Here is a 17,012-nt window from a genome sequence, read left to right as displayed (position 1 = left end):
CTATCCCCTTAACACCTGAACAGGATGGGGTATTTAGACGACATGACCCAGCCAAACCCAAACTAACCTAACTATGTGACGCGACCAGAGAGATCAGCCGCCCGCAGATTAAATTACCCACCCAGGACATCTTGCCTCACCCAGCTTGAGAAACACCACCACCTATCACCTTACCCAGCACTATCCAAACCATACATCGCCCGCAGGGTATCACATTCCATAACAACAAGACTAACCAAAAGCACTCATCAAAGATCCGACCCACGCCCGCCAGCAGCCTGGATCACCAAGATACTCGCCTTGATTCCCGTCGTGACAAGTTGCTCCGCCACGGCGCCAATCGTGCGCCTCAGGTCCGGGTTGGGGGCGGCCTCGACGGCGCCAGCAGCAGCGCCAGCCGGGGCCGGGGCCGGGGCCGGGGCCGGGGCCGCCAGCATGTCGTTGCGCCGTCCGAGCACGACCACGTCGCCCGCGTTCCGGGGCTGCCGCCCCACCGCCTTTTGCGCGAGCAGGACGATCTCCTTAACGGCGGCCGACGCCGACGCCGACACCGACGGAGAGGGCGCGGCGACGTCGGCCTCGCTGAAGACGACGCGCGCCGACTGGTCCTGGGTCAGGGAGCTCTGCAGGGCGGCGAAGAAGACGGCGTCTTGCGAGTCTTGCGCGGCGGAAGCCACTGCCGCTGCCAGGGTCTCGGCATCCGAGGCGTTCTTGCTGGTGTCGTCAGAGGGGGTTTGCGTGCCCGGCTGGGGGGTGCCTGGGGTGAGGGTTTTGTGCTCTTCTTCTTCCTTTTCTTTCTCAGCTGCTGCGGGAACGGGAGCCGGGGTGGGAGGCGCTCCGGTCTTGTCGCCGGCGACGGCGCCGCTGGCTAGCCAGTTGATGCGTACGATGGAGGCCGTGACGTGTGGGTTCTTGGCGAGCTGGAGGACTACTCTGATTGCCACGCGGTCGTCGGCGCCGCCGAAGAAGGGGAAGAAGATGTGGTGACACTTGTTGGCGACGGGGAGGGAGGGAAGGTCGCGGTGGCTCCGGATCGAGATTGCACTCTTGGTCCGGGCCAGCCCCGGGCGGTCGACAGGTTTGGCGATGCCACCGAAGCCGTTGTCGATGAAGATGCCCGTGTTGCACGTGCTCGCTGCTTTCTGAAGGGTCTCGTTGATGAAGTGGAGGTGCATGCTCGACCTGAAACGCTCGCTTGCGCTCATGGCAACCGGGAATGACTGGTCCTCTGACACGCTGCCGTACTCGCCCCAGGGGATGAGCGCAAAATCTGACGAGACCTCGGCCGCCTGGTTCATCAGCGTATCCGCATACGAGTCGGTTGGGACAACAGCGACGCGCCCTGACACGGCGACGTCGTGAAGCTGGGAGAAAGTCCGGAAGGCGTTGACCACCGGGTCGCGGAGGGAATAAAAGTCCTCGCCTTCGGTAAGGTGCATCACTGACGAAGTACGGTCGGTGAGTTCAATGACGCGCAAACCGTGAACTTCAAGCGGCCGCTTCTTGATCTGGACCACTTGTTCTGCAGAGCTGTCCGCAGCGCCGTCCGGTTGCGCCGGAGGTGAGATGCTTTCAGGGCTGAGAAGAGTAATAAAGGTAAACAGGCTCGGAAGACTGTCGAGGCGGAGGTGCACCATGAGCCTCCGGATTTGCGACTCAATGGGCTTTTGCATCGGCTCCTCCTGGCTATGATCTGAATGGTCGATGGGGTTGCCATCCCAGTCGATCTCTCCTCTCCGCCACCTCTCAACCTTCTTCTGGTACGTCGGCGGATACAAGGCCTTGGTAAGCGGGGTGGTTACGACGGTCGTCACCAGAGCCATGACAACAAACATGCTGAAGGTCGTCTCGGACAGGATGTGCGCTTCAAGTCCAATGTTCTGGTATGGTTAGCCGAAATCTATATTCCGTCATATGCCATGACTTACCAAGACGATGAGCTCAACTAGACCCTTGCAGCTCATCAAGGAGCCAATGGTGAAACTTTCGCGCCATAGCAGCTTGTTCGCCCGGGCGGCAAGGGTCCCGCCAAGGATCTTGCCGACAAAGGCACATACAATAATGCCGACGACGTATGCCCATGCGATGCCGTCGTTCAAGCGACCGAGATTCGTGTTGAGCCCGGAGAGTGCAAAGTACAGGGGCAAGAACAGGACCGAAATGAGATCCTCGATCTTCTCGGTCAGCTTGATGGCGAAGCCACCGTCATGCGGGCAGATCAAGCCGACCAGGAAGGCCCCGAAGATGGGATGAACACCGATAATGCCTGAGACGGTCAGTACCAACCGGAGTACTCATAACGTTCACCCGCTGAAAGATCGACCTACCAGTGAACCAGGCAGAGGCGAGCACCATGAGCAGCGTCAAGGCGACCATGCCCTGGGTAGGGCCGTTTTGCAGACTTCCGGTCCGCCTGAGAATCCAGATGAAAGGTGGTCGGATGATAAACACCAGCAGTAGTGTCCAGCCAATGCAACATAGCAAGGCCCAAAGGGCGGCCAGGCCGCTGCTGTTGTTGGTCAGGGCCACGCAGAGAGCAAGTAGTACCCAGCCCGTCACGTCGTTGCCGATACCGGCAGCCAACACGGTGACGCCGACATTTGAGCGGAGCAAGTTCAGTTCGCTGAGAATGCGGCAGAGCACCGGAAAGGCGGTGATGGCTAGTGCTGTGCCAATGAACAATCCGAAGACGCCGAAGCTGATGGGGACACTGACGGGGTACTGGTGGTATAAACCCCAGGCAATCGCAAACCCCAAGCCGAAAGGGACAATCATGCCGGCCAGGCCGACGCTCAGCGCAGCCTTCCAGTTCTGTGTGAACATCCGGATGTCGACCTCCAAGGCCACCAGGAAGAGGAAGACGAGCAGACCCAGGTTGGCCACATTGTTGAAGACGGGCAAGGAATCGGCTGGGAAGATGGCTGTGGTCCGGGTTAACAGCCGTGAAAGACATACCCAGCGGTCACAGCGTGTTAGGACTTACTCTCCTCGAACCGCGGTATCCTCATCATAACAGTCGGACCCAGCAGGATGCCGCCGATGACTTCAGCGATAACACGAGGCTGATTCAGCAGGCGGAGGGGATCTGCGCGATGTCAGCTCCAAAGTCCATAGTTCTTCCCAGCCGCCCAACCCACAATGCAACAATTGGCAGAAGAGGATGACGATGATCGCCTGCGGTGTGCTATTGTTAGCGCGCCCATGCCTCGAGATACAGCAGCCCGCTCCGCCGGGCCGCGAGGCCCACCCGGCCCGGCAACGCCAGTACTTGCCTGGATGATGAAGAGCATGATCGGGTGCGACGGGCTAAACTCGATCGGATTGAGGCCCTCGAGGACACCGGCCTGGGGCGAGGCCCCGGTAGTGCCGTTGGACGAGCCGCCGGCGGCCATTGCTCTAGTCTCTATGGTAACTGGGACGAAGTGGTAGCGCGTGCAAGTAGAATGAACTTCTTTAGGGAAAAAAAAAAAAAGGAGGTCAGGCCCACAGGTCCGACCACCGATACGGGCGACAGGCGGTCTTAAGAAGGCCGGCGGGTGTCGGCCTGGGTCGAGACGACGACTTGGAACTTACTAGCAGCTGCACGTCTACAATGCGCCGCCTCACGGCAAGATGGGCGAAAAGCGAATCAACCAACCGAACAAGGGCTTTCGGGCAGGAATTGTACCCCGGCTTGTGGCCATCTCCACGTGCTGGGCAGCCGGCGTGGTCAGACGATGCCGGTTCTGCAGAAATCAAGCTTATTGCGTAGGTGCTGTTCCGAGAGGCCTGACGCCGGTCCCAAGTGGCGGGAGCCATCATGAAACGGCGAAACGGGCGGCACAGGACAGATCTGGACGCCTGACAGGTTACCATGGGATGTGGCGCCCCGCGCCCTAGCTTGCTTTGTCCAGCTGATCGATGCGCCCAGAATGCTCTTCCCAGGTAGCTTTGTTTCCAAGGCACTCGGTGTACCTTATCTACCAGGGACCATGGTATGTAGTCCCGTTGGTTGCTCTCAAAAGAGGAAACCAAACGTGGAGCAGAGGTAGACCCCACATGGGAAGCCTCTTGAAGAACCAGTCGTCCCTACTTTTGTTTGTATCAGACTGAAGGTGTGAATTTCTTGAGGGAAGATGGTTGTGCGGATTGCGAGTTCAAGGTTGCAATGTACTCGACAAGGGCGCCGAGAGCCCCAAGTCTTGCGCGGCGTGCCAAGACGTAAAGACCAGAGTTGGTCGGTCTGGACTCGGCACTCTTCCGTTTGCAACTCTGGTGCGCGGGAGGGATCCGACGAGTGCGACGCTAACTTGTCTGCGGAAAAGCTAATACCAACCACCAAAATCTCCAAACCTGGTTTCAAATGCATCTGTGCTAGGCTTAGATAGCAGCCCTAACCCTAAGAAGTGAATGTTGTGTAGATCAGCGAATTATCATCTCCCTTTTGCCGTCCACATACTTACAGTGGTAAGCCGGGCGTCTTCGCTAGCATTGCGGCAAGTCGACGACGGGATAACCCCATCATCCATGGTATGACAGTCATCAGGCTGCGTTCCGAGTAAAACCATGCGCCTCTGGCCCACCACCGTCCGTCGGGGCTCAAGCTCAGATGGAGATTTTGGATGGCAACAGGTCGTGGTCTCGTTGCTAATTTTCGACCATCATGGAAGCCTCCCAACACCTGAGACAGTCACTGCCAAATCCGAAGCTCGCTGTGCCAAACATAGCCGAAACGGCCTACACCCGGCTTCGTGGAGCCTAGTATTCCTTCGAGGATCGCGTGCCGCACGGCGCAGCCATCATCTCTGTTGACCCATAGCGGCCCGCCTCGACTCTCGCTTCGGATCCACCTCACCCGCGTGGTCGGCTCCGTGCCGCTGCCGAAGGGAAATCGAAACGGAGCTGATCGACTGGCTGTTCTAGAACACCGGTGGTGCTCCAGTCCTTCTCGGCACCGGCGCAACATCCACAGGACGGGCCTATACTCGGGCCGTGTCTACCAGCCCCTTGAATGTTGGCCTACTAACTAAGCTCGTTGAAACCCGCTTCATTCTTTTCCGGCTTCCGCAGCCCGATTCAACATAGCCCTATCCGCACAAATTCTGAAAGGGGCCGCTCTCGCGGGTCCACAGGCTTCAGAATCGAACCTAGTCTTACTGCGCGATATGCAGCGACGTGGAGAAGAGGGTCAACAGAGGCGACCATGGTTTTGGGATGGGGCTTGGTTGGTTTAAGGCCTAGATATGGCTCTCGTGCCTGCTCTCTAGACATCTAGTCTTCTTCTTGGGCTATTCAATGGCTGGCTCTTTCTTCCCAAATGCAAATTGGACCTGTCATCCCGATTGAGTATCCTTTGCTCCGAGCTTCGTGATCAACTCTCGGCCTGGATCACGGAAGTTTGCCAGATCCGTTTCCACTTTCATCTTCTGGCGCGTCATCCAGATGCGCGCCTTTACAAGTTTACCGTCCTCGCTGGCGGTTCTCCTCGCCTCCTCTCTCCTCGCAAACGTCCAGGCGGGGAGCCATGTCCCGGTATGGAAAAGTCTTTGGACCAAGAAGTCCATGTCGGACACCGGTTATGGCGCTGGCACTGGCTACGGTTCAGGCTCGGGCTCCGAGTCCAGCTCCGGCAGCGAGTCCAGCTCAAACAACAATTTGGTGGTGACGCTGGGATCGACAAGCATCTCGGAACCCGGCGGCCAGTGCAGTTGGGATGGTATGTTACCTATCCTCGATGACGGACCAGAAAGCTAACATTGCATCAGATATAACTTCGGCGCCGATCATCGAGTTCCCGGGGGCAGAGGCAAACCGGACATATATCGCCATGGGCATGGAGCTATCCATCAACCTCACATCGCTCGATCCCCTCGACATCCTCGCCTCGTCCAACATCTACCTCTCCTACATCCAATCCGGCCTACAAATACGGTCCGCCAAAAAACCGGTCCTGGTCTCCGAGGTCAACCCGATCGTGCCGTTCAAGATGACAGGCGAAGGCGGCGAACAGCCGCAGATGCTCATCATGCTCCTCTACGTCCAGCCACACCCCCTGGTCATCGAAGAGCGCTACAAGCTTGCATTCTCCGGCATGAAGCTGGACGCCGACAAGCGCGAGGGCTTCAACTTTGAAGCCTTTTGCGAGAGCGCCGCCATCACGAACATGAAAGGGTCGACATGGATCGTCGTCAATGGCACGGCCAGTGAAATAGGCGGCGGAGACGGAGTAACAACAACTGCACCTCCGCCCACATCGACCGGAGGAAGCGGCGGCAACGGGACCTACATCGGCAACGGCACAACAACAGCAACCGGAGGAGGACAAGGCCATCAAGTCACCACCATCGTCACCTCGGACGCCTACGGCCTCCCTACAATCATCACCACCACCCTCCCGCCTGGCGTTCTGCCCCCTTCGAGCGCCGTCCCGACGGGCACCATTGGATACCCCGGCACCAGCCCCGACGCCGGTTCCTGCGAGCCCACCACAGTCACCGTGACGGCGACGGTGGACCAGGACGGGAATGTGATCCCCCCTACCGGGGGCGGGGATCACACCGATATGACTGTGCCGCCGGCTACGACTACTGCTGGTGGGGGTGGTGGGTGGTATGGAGGCGGGAACGGTACGGTGATTGCTACTACTACGAGTGGGGGTGGGTCAGTGCCTACCGGTGGTGGTGGTGGCGGCGGAGGGGGTTGTGAGTGTGATGGTGAGGGTGATGGGGAGTGTGATGACGATGGTTGTGCCGGTGGCGGTGCCACGACGACGGCACCAGGAGGTAATGCCACTATTCCGATCACGTCCCGCAGGCCCACGAGAACTGGCCCCCGCACCACACCCACCAAGCTGACAGAAGTTCACCCCATCCCGCCGTACTCAACCGGAACTGTGGCGATACCTGGGACCGGCACTGGTGTGTGGCCAACTGGTACCGGGACTGGTGTGCGACCAACTGGCACCGGGTATCCCCCGGTGCCTACTACTTCCCCTGGCTTCCCCGTTGTCGGCGGAGCCTCGAAGGACGTGCCGTCGCAATACCTCATATCAACGCTCTTCGGCGGTGTCGCACTTATTTCCTTTGTATTCTTGTGATAAGGGAGGGGGGAAAAAAGCATCAAAAAGGATGGCGTTGGGGCTCAGACAAACCAAGTATAGATAGATATCCTGGCGCGGGGCGGAGGAATGCTCACTGGGGTTAGGGCGTTTCAAGCGCAATTTGTTGTTTGAGATCTTCTTAGTCTGGCTCGACCTGCCCTGGTATGGCTCCTGCTCCTCTTTTATTTTTGTATTATTATGTTGTCTTGAATGCAGGCGGAATTTTTTTAATTTTTTTTTTTTTTTCTTTCACGGCTCTTCCCATCATTGTGAAGCGCTGCAAGCAGCACACAGTGATTGATACGTTGAGGTTTGGAACGGGATAGAAGCTGTTGCTGCCCAATCGGCGCTCAGGCTCGCGATTGCTGCAGCGGGCTGAACAGGGTCCCGCTGGTCTGTGCGCTTCCGCCGAAAACCGCGACAGTCCATTTGACTCGGCTGCGGCTGCGGCTCCCACTTCTGATGCGCCCTCTCTCCCCCACCGACATCGTCGACGCTGTTAAGGTAGTCTTTGCTCTCTCGGTCACCACCACCCCGCCTTGTATCCGCCATTCACACAAGCGCACGATTGGCCCGGCGAGTCAGTTGCCTATAGCATCGAGAATAACAGTAATCTTTATCTTCCGCTCATGACGCGCAGCCCGAGACAGCCCCATCGTCTCGTTCCCGGCGACAAATAACAACCAAAACCTGCAACGCCCGACCTCATCGCTCCGTGCTGAACCCCCTCCAACCGACCCTTTGGGAGCTGCCGACAGCCTGCTGCAAAGATGATGCCAAACCCCCACGTCTACGCCCACCATCAATATCCCCAAGCCGACTCGGCTTGGATGCACCAACAGACGTCGCACCAGCACCACACACAGGCTGCCGCCGTCGCTGCCAATGTCGCCCAGCAGCAGCACTATAACCGCATCGCCGGTGCCCACAACAGCGTCGCCGCCTTGGCCCAGAGCCATGGTCAGGAGAGCACCCTCGAGTCGTCCGTTTCCGAGGACAACCGTCGCACTCTGCAGTACATCGCCGACCTCCTCAACGAAAACACACGCGAGGGCGCCTTGCTGGAACTCAGCAAGAAGAGAGAGCAGGTCCCCGAGCTGGCCCTGATCCTGTGGCACTCGTTCGGTACGACATACCCGCCCTGTGAACCCCGCCGTCTCGCACGACAGGTGGCTAACTGTAGGACCCAGGGGTCATGACGTCGCTGCTCCAAGAGATCATCAGCGTATACACGCTCCTGAGTCCCTCGCAGCTGACTGCGGCCGCCTCGAATAGAGTTTGTAATGCGCTGGCTCTCCTCCAGTGCGTCGCATCGCATAATGAGACGCGGGGCCTATTTTTGAACGGTGCGGATTTCTTGACGTACCCGCTTATAGCCTGGTTTGCTGACATGTCAACAGCGCACATCCCGCTCTTCCTCTACCCTTTCCTCAACACGACGTCAAAGTCCCGGCCATTTGAGTACCTCCGGCTTACGTCACTTGGGGTGATCGGGGCCCTGGTGAAGAACGACTCGTCTGAAGTTATCAATTTCCTCTTGACGACCGAGATCATCCCTCTGTGCCTCCGGATCATGGAGACCGGATCGGAGCTTAGCAAGACGGTCGCCATCTTTATCGTCCAAAAGATCCTGCTCGACGATAACGGCCTCAACTACATCTGCGCCACCTACGAGCGCTTTTATGCCGTGGGCACCGTCCTTAGCAACATGGTCGCCCAGCTTGTGGAACAGCAGACGGCTCGACTGCTGAAGCACGTCGTTAGGTGCTTCCTGAGGTACACACGCGCGTTTTCAGCCCTCTTACTAGTCTGCGCCATACAACTAACCATCCACGACAGACTCAGCGACAACGCCCGCGCCCGCGAGGCATTGCGACAATGCCTCCCCGAGCCGCTCCGTGACCACACATTCTCGTCGGTCCTCCGCGATGACGCGGCGACGAAGCGCTGCCTCGCCCAGCTGCTGATCAACCTCTCGGATAACGTGGTCGAGCCCTCGGGCGCCGGCCAACTCGGGATCTAAGAAAAACCACACAACAGAGATTCAGGAACTGCGAACGCGGCGCCGACGGAGCGGCCGAACGAAGAACTGAGACTCAGGTTCACACGCATGTGACCTTCCGAAGGTGCTGGTGAACCGGTTGAACAAACTATCGGAAGAAGACAGACTCCAACCAGTATCGGGGTTGGTCAGGGAGATCTTCAGGGTCATGGAGCCTGACGCTATTCGTTGGATGTACGGGCCGGAGACGTCCCTTCTGGCAGAACGACGAGTGGGGATTGAAGGCAAGAAGAAGCGGAGAATTGCTGCCTGAGCATGAGGCATGGACATGGGAATTATTAGCGTCTCGGATCGACGTGCCTGTGTGGAGTTGGAAATCTCTCCCCACCGGTGCTGGTTGAGATAGTGGGAGCGTTTCGCTGTAAGCGGCATGGAGGTCAAGGGACGAAGGAAGACGGGAGAAGGCGATGCAGCGCTTGAATTGCTATCAGGCTTATCTATCGGGCTATTCAGTAATGGGATCTAGGAGCGGCGCGAGGGGAGCATGGGAAAGGAAAAGCATCTCTTTTTCTGGTCTCCTTTTCACTCGGGGCTGGGGGAGATGGACAAGGAGGGAGGGCGGTGTGTGCTAGGGGAAAGTAAAAAAAGTTGCATGTGGGAAAGGGAAATGGAAAGGCGGGTGGAACACTGGACGTGAAGGAAATATCCATTGCAGCGGGACTGGCGTTACTAGGGCGTTTCATTTTCTTCTTACCCTGTCTTATCCTTATACATCTTTTTCTTTTGGCCTTTCCTCTCCCTTTCCTCTCATCTTCTTACACGGGTCTGTCTTGGAGTGTGTGAGAGGACTCCCTGGGGGAAGTGCGACACGGGCTTTACATAGCATACCAGGAGGTTGGGGCGGGTTCGGTTTCATTCTTTCGTTATACCACACTGCACCACAGGGCATTAGAGATGACGGGAGCGGGAGCGGGAGCGGGAGCGGGAGCGATTCGGTTTCTCTCCTTTAGTGTCGGTTGTAGTTGTTGTTGTTGTATCATGTACGGATATCCAATGTATGGTAGATATGGCTAGGGTAAGCAAATAGCGAACGTGGAGAGTGATATACCCGCACTTCAGCTCACTATGGAAAAGTCTAGCGAGATCGATCTTGCAATCTACGGGGAGGATAGAGAAGATGGGGGATCGACGCATTCTACCGGCGCTTATGTTTATATATATAAATATCTAGCGGTGAGAAGCCTCTCGCTGCTTCATGGTACGTCACAATGCAATCTAGCGCTAGAAGAGATATGTCCGCATCTCATCGATCTCCTCGTCTTCGGCCTGATGGTTTGGTCCTGCCAGCCACCTGCGCACATTCCATAAGAGCGGCAGGGGGCTGTACTTCCCCGCAAATGGCCAATCTTGGCTCGCAGACTTGGCTTTAGTGGGAGGGGTTGACAGGGATAGGGTTAGTGGGGTGTGTAACGTGGCTAAATTACTGCCGTATACGGTGGTTGATCTGCGCTTCTTTTAAGATCCGCTGCTTCCACTGCTCTTCTACCACAGCCGTTCAGTACCCACTCTCAAAGTTGGGCCATCACCACACTGTCAATGACGCGGATACACGTCTTTTTGAACGCGGTTGTTCGACGAGAGAGGGCAGGCCTGGCTATCGTTCGACCGAACTTGCCACGGCCAAGGCAAAGCTGAACTGATTAGCATGCGGGACGATGTTTGTTAGAACCAGGGTTGGTTAATGGGTGAACGCAATCACGGCCCCGCTCACACTGTGGGCGCAACGCAGACATCAGCGCATGAACATGCAGTCCAATGGGATTGTCGGGTGACCCTCCATCAAATTCCAGTACGTCATTTCAACCCTCCCCAGCTGCCCACCAGAGGCTAACATGGCTTCTGATGTTCGGGAGGGGAACGGCGTCCCATTTCCCAGATGATTGGCTGTCATCCAATGGGGGTGCTCTACCGGCATCTCTAGCCCTGATGCTAGGTTTCCGCAGACAGAGAGCGATTGCTGCAAGCCACCCGCCAACAAAGCAAAGCGACTGGCAGCTATCTTATTGGCCTCCTCGTTTATTTTCTGCCAGGGGCGCGGGATGTGGCCGTAGCGGCCTGGCCGAGTGGCTGCCGCCTCCAAGCGGATGCCACCCTGGAGCAGCAGCCGGGATGGAGCCTAGCGTAGACTGCGTGCCGACATCACGATGGTAGCGATGGCTCGCAAAACCTGCCCACGCGGACTCCTAACAAATGCGACCCTCTGAGATGGGCCAGGCCGCGTTGTAACCTGCTTGTCATAAGAGGAAGCCATCCCCGATCGTCACATCTCTTGCCGGTTTTAGTCCTATTTCCAAGTTCCCTTCTTAGCCTCCCCAGCCGTGGCTAAGTTCACCACAGTCTTTGGAGAGCCTAACCAAATGCGATTCCGAAATTAGGTTTGCGAGGAGCCATAACCCCAGCTTGATAGCTTTGGCCTTAAAAGGCCCGTTGTCTCGTCGAAGGACGCGACGCGCGAGGGTGTTATAACCCAACCCAGGCCATTTGTCACACATACCTCCTCTACGTCTTTAACGTTAGGCTCAAGGCCTAAGTGCTAAGATGCCGTTCCAACAATACCGCGGCGGAATGCCCGCCCCGAGGAGGACGATATTGGGCATGGTCTCCGCCATTTCTCTCCTTATCCTAGCCCTCTTTACCTTCGCTCAACTGGGGCCGACAGCGGCCCGGGAAAGGTTCGCGGCGAGGTTTGCAAGGCCCGAGCTTGCAGACAATCAGCTCCCCACAAAGGCTAGGGCCGCTGCAGCCGGCGACAAGTACCTGATTGGGGTGGGTAAGGCCGACATCACGGGGCCGGTGGTCGAGATCAACTTTGCCGGCTATGCCAGTACCGACCAGGTCGGATCTGGCGTACGGCAGCGCATCTACTCGCGAGCCTTTATCATCGGTGAAGTGGACCATCCCAGCAACCGGTTCGTCTACCTTGTCTTGGACACCATGTCGGGAGATACCGCGATCCGGAACGGTATCCTCGAGGGTCTGGCGGCCCTCGGAGCCGGTTATTCCATGTACGGAAGATCGAACGTTGCTGTAACGGGCACGCATTCGCATAGCGGACCGGGAGGGTGGTTCAATTACCTCTTGCCGCAGATCACCAGCTTCGGCTTTGACCGACAAGGCTACCAGGCGATTGTCGACGGCGCCGTGTTGTCGATAAAGCGAGCGCACGAGTCGCTTCAGGAGGTGAGACCTGCCATTTCTCTTGTCTAGCCTTGTCTCTGCATATTGACGGCCCCAACAGGGTTATCTCGACTTTGGCACCACACACATCTCAGATGCCAACATCAACCGGAGTTTGTATGCCTATCTCGCCAACCCCGAGGCAGAGAGGGTGCAGTATACAGACAGTGTCGACAAGACCATGACCCTGCTGAGGTTCCAAAGAGCATCGGACGGGAAGAACATTGGTGTTCTCACCTGGTTCCCGGTTCACCCAACGTCTATGCTGGGGAACAACACGCACGTTTCCGGCGACAACAAGGGTCTGGCGGCCTACTTGCTCGAGAAATCTGTCACTGCGAACAGCCAAGCTGCCGATGGCTTCGTAGCTGGCTTCTCCCAGGCTAACGTCGGCGACACATCCCCGAACACATTGGGTGCCTGGTGCGACGACGGTTCCGGCCAGATGTGCGATTTTCAGACTAGTACTTGCAGAGACGGCAGGTCACAGTCATGCCACGGGCGGGGGCCCATGTTTCACAAGCTCGACCTTGGGGTATCCAGCTGCTTTGAAATCGGAAGCAGGCAGTATACAGGGGCCAAGTCGCTCTTTGTAAGCGGCCCAGCATGTGTAGTGATTGGATGAGATAGCTGACAAGGGTATTAGGACTCCATGGACTCCCAGTCAACCGCCGTTGTGGGATCTTCGGTTCGATCGTTCCACTACTTTCAAGATATGCAGTACTACACTTTCCCCTTGGATAACGGCACTTTGGTGCAGACATGCCCCGCCGCGCTGGGCTTCTCGTTTGCCGCCGGGACCTCGGACTGGCCTGGCGCGTTCGACTTCACGCAAGGTGATGAAGGCGCTCCGAATAACCCGCTTTGGCAAGCCGTGGCGGGCTTGCTTCGGACACCTAGTGCCGAGCAGAAGGAATGCCAAGAACCCAAACCAGTCCTGCTAGACGTCGGTGAGATGAACGCCCCCTACGCCTGGTCCGCCAACATTATCGATATCCAGGCCCTGCGTGTAGGCCAGTTCATCATCATAGTCTCCCCAACAGAAGCGACCACCATGGCTGGTAGGCGTTGGCGCAACGCAGTCAAATCTGCCGCCTCAGAGCTCTCCTTGACTGGCAGCACCGAGCCCCACGTCGTCCTCGGCGGTCCCGCAAACACATACGCCCACTATGTCACGACCCCTGAAGAGTACCGCGTCCAACGGTACGAGGGCGCGAGCACCTTGTACGGCCAATGGGAGCTGCCGGCCTTGGTGAACCTCACCCTGCGCGGCCTGCCCTACCTCGCTCCCACAGCATCCGGCAGCCCGCCCGCCGGGCCCTCACCTCCCGATAACCGTGAAAATAGCCTCAGCTTCATCACAGGTGTCGTCATGGACAACACACCCCCCGGATCCAGCTTCGGCCAGTGCACGGGACAGCCCGCCAGCTCGAACGCCCGCGGCGATGTCGTCAGCGCCACTTTTGTTGGCGCCAACCCCAGGAATAACCTCCGCCTAGAGGGGACCTACGCAGCGGTTGAGAAGCTGGGCAGCGACGGGCGGACGTGGACAAGGGTGCTTAGCGACGAGGACTGGCGGTTGGAGTTTACGTGGAAGAGGACGAATTTCGTGCTGGGTTACAGCGAGGTGACGATCCGGTGGGAGACAGACAGGAACGAGGATGAGGCCGGGACATATCGGATACGGTATTATGGGGACTCGAAACCGTTGATTGGGAGTATCAAGGCCTTTGAAGGGGTTAGTGATAGTTTCACTCTGACATGATGGGAAAGGGTCATAATGGGTAATGAGTAATGGTAATGGGTTATGAGCATACTATTTGGATAGAGTTGATGAAGATGAATATGGTGTTAATGCGTGAACATTTCAAGATTGGTTTATAGGCACAAGTACACTTGACAATGGTTATCGAATTGGGTCCTCTACGATTTTCCTGGCGGATGAGAACGAATTGCGTGTCAGATATTGTAGGCTCATTATAACTGCAAGGGATCTCGTCTCCGTTGATACGTATACACACTGGCGGTGGAGCATTCGTCTGCCAGAAACGACGCTCAACGTCACATCTGCTAGCATGCGACAAATAGGAAACATTAAAATGGAAACAGAAATGAAGATAAATAGAAGAACAAAAATAAAAATAAATAAATATAAACCCCGACTATATTATCGTCTATACATAATATCTAAACTTTTATCTTCACAGTCTACGCTCAACTCCAAAGCACCACGTGCGTTAATCTAAGAGATGCAATTCGCAAAGCTACCCACAAGAGACGTGTCCCGGAGAATATTCAATCTGCCCGCTCCTCCTTGACTACCTGTATCCGAAACAATTACCCCGTCTCTGATTCAAAAAATCCTCGCCCCAAATTTCCAAACCTCATCCACTACCAGACTCCTTCGGCCCTCGCACGTAGTCTCTTCCGACAAAACCACCAGATCAGCGTCGGCCCCGGCATCAAGGTACCCCTTGACAGCCTGCACGCCAAGCATGGCCGCGGGCGTGGCCGTGACAGCCTTGAGAGCCTGGGGGATGGTCGCGCCAGTCCAGTTGAGGAAGTTGTTGACACATTCGATGAGGGTGATGGAGCTGTTCCCAAGTCAACATTGCACACGTCCACTTCACGTATCGAACGGTTTAAGTTAGGAACAACCCCGGGGTTGGGGTTTAGAACAAAGAAGGAACGTACCTCCCCGCGATGGAATCCGTCCCCTCCAGCAGCAGCACATGCCCCTCCTTCACAATGTAGTGCTCCCCCTCCCCGTTGGTCCAGTCGTACCTCCCGTCGGGCAGACCCACCATGTGCATGGCGTCGGTGACGAGGATGCAGCCGTCCGGGTGGGCGTTCCACGCGATCTTGATGGTGGTCGGGTGCAGGTGGATGCCGTCGGCGATGATGCCGAAGTAGGGCCTCGTCGTCTTCTTGATGTTTCGTCTTTGGCGTGCTTTTTGCGTGGCGCCGTTGCTGCCGTTGCTCCCGCTGATCTCCTTGCCGACGTCGGGGGTGTCGGTATCGGCATCTGCCACGCCGAGAACCCCAAAGATGCCTGGGTTGCGGTGATGCGCTGGGCGCATGGCATTGAAGAGGTGGGTGATCATGCTTGCGCCGGCACTGACGGCGGAGGAGGCTTCTTCGTAGGTGGCTTCGGAGTGGCCTATTGAGACGATGATGCCCCGGGAGGTGAGGGAGGGGATGAGAGCCGTCATGTTGCCCATTTCGGGGGCTGCGGTGATCATTTTAACGGGAATCGGCCCGCCTCCTGGGGAAGGGGTGAGGTTGGAGGCGCCGTACATGTCTTCAAGGTCCGAGAATGCCGAGGCGGCGCGGAGCACGGCAGGGTTGTGAACGCCGTTTTTCTTCGGGTTGAGAAACGGGCCTTCGACATGGGCTCCGAGGGACTCGGCGCCGTCTTGGGAGCGACGGGCCGAGCCTGACGGGCCGAGGTAGGGAAGCACCTTCTTGTAGAGATGGCTCGTTTGGCTTGTTACCGTGGGGACATAGGAGGTGACGCCCGTCTGGGCCAGCTGCTTGTTTAAGTTCCGGAGCTGCTTTCCATATGTCTCCATGTTGCCGTCGGTAATAGTGGAGAAGTTGAAGCCATATGCGCCGTTCAACTGGCATTCGATGAAGCCGGGCGACACGATGCGGCCGCCGAGGTCGATGGCCTCGTCGGGCATGGCAAGCGCATCGTAAAAAGCTTCCTGGCTGCTCAGGATCTTGCCCGTCACAGAGCTAATCCAGATGTCTTCCCACACGAGGGCATCGCCACGGAGCAGGCGGCAGTTGGTCAACTTGGTGATGCCATTGCGCGGCAGCGTTGAATGGACAGCAGACGGCATGGCTTGGGACGAACGGGGGTCAAGTGTTGTTAAAGGGGTCATAGCAAGAGGCTAGGCCGGGCCTTCAGGTAACCCATGGGTATGTGGAGGGAAGGCTAGTGTCCTCTTGTAGACATGTCGTGGAGTTAGCAGGGTCGGTGGGCGAGATGCTTCAGGCGTAAACCGCAGTTGAAGTACCACGAACAGTGTCAAGAACACAGCTAGTGTTTCTACTGATCTCAGGCTGCTTACTGGAGCACATGGCCATTGGGACTCCGTACGGGAGACACGGCCCCGCTGGGAGCAACAACTGAAAGTTAGGGGTAAGCCCAGAGCAGTGGGTTGCCACCGATCAGAGACAGACACAGAATCATGTTCCAATGGAAGGCAATCATCCGGTACGCGTGCACTCTGCCAGAGGCGGCATTCGCCGGGACGGATAGCGGGGCATGCAATGCTCGCGTTCCTTTTGTGAAGACCAACGGAGGAGGTCGTTAGGGTCCTTTTCCGTCTGTCAACGGCGCCGTAGTACCTGTAACAGTCCCAGGTTGCACCGTGACGGTGTGGTTCCCTCGACGCCCTGCACCTGCTCCGTAATAGCCCATGACGTTGTCAAGAAACAAAGCAGTCATTCCCATCTCGGCGTTTGGAGATGTTCAAGGACAGATGGGGAAGTGGGATGTAACGTTGCCGGATCGAAGATAACCAAAAACGCGGACATCTTACCTTCCATATCAGGTTAGCACGGTGTTTTTTTGTCACGTCTCAGTCCCCTCTCAGTTCCCCCTCCCTTGCCCCATTCCTTAGCCCATCCATTGGCCGGCGAAGCTGCAACCAGCCATGCATTAATCGTGTCTCTCCGCGCAAACAT

General features: G+C 57.1%; 5 protein-coding genes across 5 annotated transcripts; 3 read left to right on the top strand and 2 right to left on the bottom strand.

Moving 5' to 3' along the window:
* Positions 1-248: 248 nt before the first annotated feature.
* MFIFM68171_06120 (uncharacterized protein) lies at positions 249-3,392 on the bottom strand (the record flags this gene model as incomplete). The annotated part of the gene is made up of 6 exons (XM_071061540.1): positions 249-1,880; positions 1,929-2,266; positions 2,328-2,921; positions 2,984-3,085; positions 3,138-3,174; positions 3,273-3,392. 6 exons carry the CDS (start codon positions 3,390-3,392, stop codon positions 249-251), a joined length of 2,823 nt encoding a protein of 940 aa, XP_070917641.1.
* Positions 3,393-5,421: 2,029 nt separating this feature from the next.
* Positions 5,422-7,075, top strand: MFIFM68171_06119 (uncharacterized protein; the record flags this gene model as incomplete). Its single annotated transcript, XM_071061539.1, has 2 exons — positions 5,422-5,695; positions 5,745-7,075. The coding sequence occupies 2 exons, from the start codon at positions 5,422-5,424 to the stop codon at positions 7,073-7,075; spliced, it is 1,605 nt and encodes a 534-aa protein (XP_070917640.1).
* Positions 7,076-7,848: 773 nt separating this feature from the next.
* On the top strand, positions 7,849-9,101 carry rcd1 (RNA-binding protein, CCR4-NOT complex subunit Rcd1; the record flags this gene model as incomplete). Its single annotated transcript, XM_071061538.1, has 4 exons — positions 7,849-8,203; positions 8,269-8,424; positions 8,479-8,854; positions 8,918-9,101. 4 exons carry the CDS (start codon positions 7,849-7,851, stop codon positions 9,099-9,101), a joined length of 1,071 nt encoding a protein of 356 aa, XP_070917639.1.
* Positions 9,102-11,678: 2,577 nt separating this feature from the next.
* On the top strand, positions 11,679-14,082 carry MFIFM68171_06117 (Neutral ceramidase; the record flags this gene model as incomplete). The annotated part of the gene is made up of 3 exons (XM_071061537.1): positions 11,679-12,320; positions 12,379-12,909; positions 12,964-14,082. The coding sequence occupies 3 exons, from the start codon at positions 11,679-11,681 to the stop codon at positions 14,080-14,082; spliced, it is 2,292 nt and encodes a 763-aa protein (XP_070917638.1).
* A 588-nt stretch (positions 14,083-14,670) lies between these two features.
* On the bottom strand, positions 14,671-16,162 carry NAG2 (N-acetyl-glucosamine-6-phosphate deacetylase; the record flags this gene model as incomplete). Its single annotated transcript, XM_071061536.1, has 2 exons — positions 14,671-14,911; positions 15,012-16,162. 2 exons carry the CDS (start codon positions 16,160-16,162, stop codon positions 14,671-14,673), a joined length of 1,392 nt encoding a protein of 463 aa, XP_070917637.1.
* Between the last annotated feature and the right edge of the window lie 850 nt (positions 16,163-17,012).

The sequence above is a fragment of the Madurella fahalii genome (genome assembly GCF_045866475.1).
Source record: "Madurella fahalii IFM 68171 DNA, scaffold_3, whole genome shotgun sequence".
In the NCBI taxonomy this organism is placed as follows: domain Eukaryota; kingdom Fungi; phylum Ascomycota; class Sordariomycetes; order Sordariales; genus Madurella; species Madurella fahalii.
The sequence above is the reverse complement of the archived record's forward strand: the minus strand, read 5'-3'. Positions and strand labels throughout refer to the sequence as shown.